Consider the following 5,973-nt stretch of genomic DNA (forward strand, 5'->3'; position numbering starts at 1 on the left):
TTATTATTTTGTTTTTTTTATGGAAGTAGTTAAGAAATTGGTCTTTGATGTTTTATGTTAATTTTAATTTATATTTTTAATAAAAATGTAGGTTATCAGCAAACTTGAATAATATCATAAATTATAATATGATATGTGGCATACTATTACTACGGCTCAAGAGTGAATACACAGACAACACCCTTGTGAGTAACCTAGGTTAGAATCGGAAACAAAACTGGTGTTATGCAGTGACCGGCTTTGCAAGTTGGCAGACGCGATGGAAAAGCAGCTGACAGTAATAGTTTTTGAATTTAAAAGTATGGCTCGTTTAAATACGGATATTGCTTGCCTAAATTTATAGACTATTTAAATGAAAGACAACATGATGAGGGTTTAAATTTAAAATACGAATTAAAATGTTAGTTTATTAAGAAAAAAGAAGCGTGACTACTAAACTTTGAAATGGTTGTGACCGCATATCGAGCCCCAACGCTGACACTGCATTTCAGAGTTTGGGCCTCAGATTTGTTTTATTCTTATCTTTTAGTTTAACTTTTAAGTTTTCGCCATGATCGTGAGTTTGCTGAAAATCTGATTTAAAAACAACAACAGACCCAATAAACGAATTGTGGGCTGTAGTACTATTCTGAGATAAGGATGTTATTTTATATGTATTATTTGTTTGGATATTATTAGTAGTACTACCACCAACACCACTGGCAGTTTTTCACTGTTATTTTTGTTGTGGATTTTACAGTACCAGCAGCATGAAATGAACTGTCTTTCTACAAGAATCAACAGAAATTGTAGATTTCAGACCTGAACTAGAAGGATCAAAGAAAATTGTAAATTACACACCAGAAAAATTCAGTTCTTATACACTCATAAACAGATGGATTTGAGGATTAAAAGGAATATTATCAGATCTTGGTTGTGGTCTAACTTATCTTTCCATTTATATCAGTATTAGTTAGTACTCTCAGCATCATGTTTACTCTACGTTATCGTTCATTTTGTCTAGGAATGATACTTACTTCATTTACTTGGTTTTTGATTATATACATGTATTCTGACCTTGCATATACCAAAAGCCCAAACATTCCATCATCGAGACATTTATTTAGAAAAAGACTGAAACCTCGGTATGAAAATTTTCATCAGGACCTTAATTCAAAAAATGGTAAAGACAAGAACAGTCCTGGTGTATATGAATATTCAGGTTTAAACATACCTGTAAAAGAGGATAATATGATTAATAATGATGACAGTCGTGATGAAAAACAGTTTAGAAATGCCAGTTATTTAGGGGCATTAGGTAGAAATGCTGGAGCCTTACCTTCGACAGATCTACTGGGACTTGGTGTCATCAGAAATCCACAGGACCAACGGTTGAAAGATGAAGGTGATCGTCATCATGCTTTTAATCTTCTGATCAGCAGTCGCCTCGGTTACCACAGGGATATCCCGGACACTAGGCACTCTTTGTGAGTTTTTTTTTATTAATTTTCACAGTAGTTTGTTTGCTCCAAAATACAACAAGAAAAACTTTGGAATGAAATTATCACCATAATTACAGAATTACAATCCAGGTGGTGCATTTTGAAGAATAATTACTTGTCCTACACTTTTTGTAAATTGGAATTTAAGAATGGAATTTTCACTTATGTCCTGGAGTAAAATAGTCACAAAAGTATCAAGCTGATAATGAAGTCTTTGTGATGAAATCAGAGAAGTACGTTTTATTGATATTATTACTGAATGTGTTTGAACACTAGAACTAGAGACTATGTTAGTTATTATAAAACAGAAATATTAGTGACAATTTCAATTGTGTTGTTATTTTTTTTGTTTGTTTTATTTTGAGAAGATAATTTTGTCTATTAATAATCACTTTCTCATTGTTTAAAAATACATAGAACCACACAATTTTGTGATATATTCGTTTTATGTTACTTTAATCCAATTTATGGTATCTCCTTTCGTTATCAATCGGCTATTCTCCAATTTTTATTGACTTTTTAAAAGCATTTACGGTGTGACAGATCTTTTATGTAGGTCAAATTAATCTATTATTATAGAGTAAGATTTGTTTGGAATTAATGTCATAAGTACTTTTTTTCTTTGTTAATACCAAATAACAATTTTAAATGGTAATAATAAAATTTACAAATTGTGCTTTGTAATTCGTACATAAATTTATTTTGCATGATTGATTTAAAAGTATACTATGAACAAATGATTTTCAAGCCGTTTGGATTCATTGTGTGTTACAGTAACTAATTACTTTATAATCCTCGTAGGAATGTTACATTTCAAATCTGCATGTATGTGTATTGTATATGTTGGCTACTTGAGCAGGGAGTGATGTAAAGTAGGCTGCAAACATAATTTGAAATTTGTTTCCACTTTTCTTGTTGATTTGGAGGGCTGAGCTGTACCAATAGCATAATGTAATTTAAGTTTCGAGTTTTCTTATTGGCTTGGGAAGGTTGAGTTATACCAATAGCAGAGTGTAACTTAATATGAAATTTCTCATTTTTAAACATAATTTTTAGATTATGCATGCTGAAAAATGAGAATTAAGATCATTTATAAGCGTACGTACATTGTAAAAAACATTTTGTTGTATTATTCTCATCCATGTTTCATTATTTTAAAATCATTAGTGTTATTTTAAAACTGGAGACATGGTGGTTTAAACTTTACACCTAGACAACATTAGTTTTTAAATGGAGCTTTTAGTCATGTTTGTGAAAACCTAGTACCTTGAATCAGAATACAGCTTCGACTGTGTGACTTGGTGCAACTTAAGAGAGGTTATTTGTTAAGCTAAGAGAAGACAAATGACTATTTATAAAATGTAGAGAACATACACAGTTTAAAGTTGTTATTGAATATTATGACAATAAGACTTTGGTTTTGAAATATTTAATGTTACAGAGTAATAGTAGAAAGTTAGTTTATTTGAATTTATTACAGAATTTGATCTGGTGATTGATATAGAGGAACTCACTTTGAAAGTTGACAGTTAATAATCTGTCAAGATATACAAGGTTTTCATAAAACTTGTATGGACTTCCATAACATTTCTTATCGAAGGTTATTATTTATTCTATTTTTCATTTTCATTTGACTGTACTTGCAATTCAAAATGTCAGTAGACCAGTTTGTGCTTAATATCAGAAGTTTTTCGTGAATGAAGATGACATTCGATCTCTCCAGATTATTTTATTCAAATTTGAAGTTGCCTCCCTCCCCAACAGTGGTAAGTCTGAAGGCTTATAATGCTAAAAACTGGGTTTCGATATCTGTGATGAGCATAGCACAGACATCTCATTATGTAGCTTTTTTTGCTTAATAACAAAGTAAGAAGAAAGAAAAATAACTTGAAGTTTCAAATGTGTAACAGTACACACAACTTACGTTTTTGTTACTTAACCTACAACATACTGCTGTGGCTGCTGGTATTTTGTTTTTTTAATAATGCACAATGACGTGGTTTGTAATGTCAACAGGACTTTGTATGGTACATTTTATCTGATGTCCAAGAACCATACTCTACAGCCCAGGATGTTCTTGCATTTATCCACCCTTGCGTAGGTTGTTGACACATATAGTCCTACATGTTAGTTAGTTCTGTGCCATATATAATGGATATTATACATCATATGGTAAAAACTAAGAAATTTTATTACTTTCATAGATTTACTTACATAAATTTGCTATATTTGTTTTCAGATGTAAGTTACAGTCTTATTCATCTAGTCTTCCAACTGCTAGTGTTATAATTTGTTTCTACAATGAAGCCTTGTCAACCTTGCTCCGAACGGTTCACAGCATTCTGGATAGAACTCCGTCAGTTCTTCTTCATGAAATCATTGTTTTGGATGACAGCAGCAGAGATGGTAAGTTTAAATGTACATTTTGGATCCTTTTACATACTTGACTTTATGATGATAGAAAGTATATTGGATTATATAGACATTCGTGAAGTGTAAGCTTGGATCTTTTGCCTGTAGAGTGTTCATTTTCATTGCAACTTAAATGTCATGCTGAACTTGACCATCTATACGATTTGTGATACTGTTTACGCACTGAAAATACATGATTTTAATTTGAAAATTTAAGCATGGAAAACTTAATATGTCTAAAGCTTTCATTTTCATCAGTGGAAAATGTTTAATTACAAGAGATTACAAAGTACAAAATCTAGTATATTTTCACTAACAGAATTTCAAAAATATATTCGTAGGTGCTGAATATCAGAAGTATCTTGATGGCCTGATTAACTGATAAATTACTTCTGATATTAACAGTTAAAATTACCTAGGTTACAGAGATCTTGATGGCCTGATTAACTGATAAATTACTTCTGATATTAACAGTTAAAATTACATAGGTTACAGAGATCTTGATGGTCTGATTAACTGATAAATTACTTCTGATATTAACAGTTAAAAGTACATAGGTTACAGAATTCTTGATGGTGTGATTAACTGATGAATGACTACTGATATTAACAGTTAAAATTACATAGGTTACAGAGATCTTGATGGTCTGATTAACTGATAAATTACTTCTGATATTAACAGTTAAAATTACATAGGTTACAGAAATCTTGATGATCTGATTAACTGATGAATGCTCTGTAACCTATGTAATTTTAACTGTTAATATCAGAAGTAATTTATCAGTTTATCAGGATCTCTGCAACCTATGTAATTTTAACTGTGTTATTGTTCCTTTTTCAAAACCTAGCTATAGTATTCAGAGATTTGCTGAAAGTTTTAATACAATGGTGCTTTAAATTATAAGTGTTATCTACATCCTGACGTCTCTAAAACAACTCATAAACTATCTTAGAAAGAAAAACTTTGTACATAAAACCTTTTCCCATGGAGAATCTGACATTGGATGAACTAGCAGACTATTTAAAATAACTCAGAGAAAACCTAAATTCAGTATTTTTTCTATAATCTAATTAGATTTAAACCCAATATGAGTTGGAGTAGCTTCAGAAATGTTGACAAAAACTACTTACAAATTTAGAAATATTAAAAAATTTACCCACAAGAGAAACTAGAAAAAAGTCAGTAGAAATTTAAGGACAGAAGTCATTAGGTGGAAGATTCGTGTGATAAAACTTTTCATGGACATCATAGATTTACTACAATTATTTTATTGCAAACACCACCACAAAATGCAGGACCTGATAGACATACACTATAGATTTATGTAGTATTATTAATAAATTGGTTTATCCTGGTGCTGTTTTTAAACAATGCATATTGCATCCTGTTTTGTTGTATCAGTATATCAAAATGCTGTAAAATGATGACACACAAGTGCTTTATTTTCACGCAGTTCTTATGCAACATTGTTGTTTACTGTGTTCACTTGTTGCATTGCTAAGAAATGAATTATGCTAGCCCCCCCTCTCCAATGCAGAAAATTTTTTGTTTCTCTGTCTTTTAACCAGGTTTTTGTTCCACTGTCTTCTAACCAGAAGGTTTTTGTTCCTCTGTCTTTTAACCAGAAGGTTTTTGTTCTTCTGTCTTCTAACCAGAAGGTTTTTGTTCCACTGTCTTCCAGCCAGAAGGTTTTTGTTCTACTGTCTTCTAACCAGAAGGTTTTTGTTCTTCTGTCCTTCCAACCAGAAGGTTTTTGTTCCATTGTCTTCTAACCAGAAGGATTTTTTGTTCCACTGTCTTCTAACCAGAAGGTTTTTGTTCCTCTGTCTTCTAACTAGAAGGATTTTTGTTCCTCTGTCTTTTAACCAGAAGGTTTTTTGTTCCTCTGTCTTCTAACCAGAAGGATTTTTTGTTCCTCTGTCTTCTAACCAGAAGGTTTTTGTTCCTCTGTCTTCTAACCAGAAGGATTTTTGTTCCTCTGTCTTTTAACCAGAAGGTTTTTGTTCCTCTGTCTTCTAACCAGAAGGATTTTTGTTCTTCTGTCTTCTAACCAGAAGGTTTTTGTTCTTCTGTCTTCCAA

At 31.5% G+C, this 5,973-nt stretch overlaps 1 protein-coding gene across 2 annotated transcripts in view; it reads left to right on the forward strand.

Moving 5' to 3' along the window:
* The window catches only part of LOC106472401 (polypeptide N-acetylgalactosaminyltransferase 11-like), a 20,588-nt gene continuing 14,615 nt past the window's right edge, over nucleotides 1–5,973 (forward strand). Inside the window, exons 1-3 of one of the 2 annotated variants that reach the window (XM_013933045.2) lie at nucleotides 1–299; nucleotides 740–1,466; nucleotides 3,721–3,887. In XM_013933045.2, coding sequence (XP_013788499.1) covers nucleotides 970–1,466; nucleotides 3,721–3,887 — 664 coding nt within the window. In that variant the 5' untranslated portion in view covers nucleotides 1–299; nucleotides 740–969. The other variant, XM_022400979.1, reaches the window with a different exon arrangement.

Source organism: Limulus polyphemus, unplaced genomic scaffold (assembly GCF_000517525.1).
Source record: "Limulus polyphemus unplaced genomic scaffold, Limulus_polyphemus-2.1.2 Scaffold5301, whole genome shotgun sequence".
Taxonomy (NCBI): domain Eukaryota; kingdom Metazoa; phylum Arthropoda; class Merostomata; order Xiphosura; family Limulidae; genus Limulus; species Limulus polyphemus.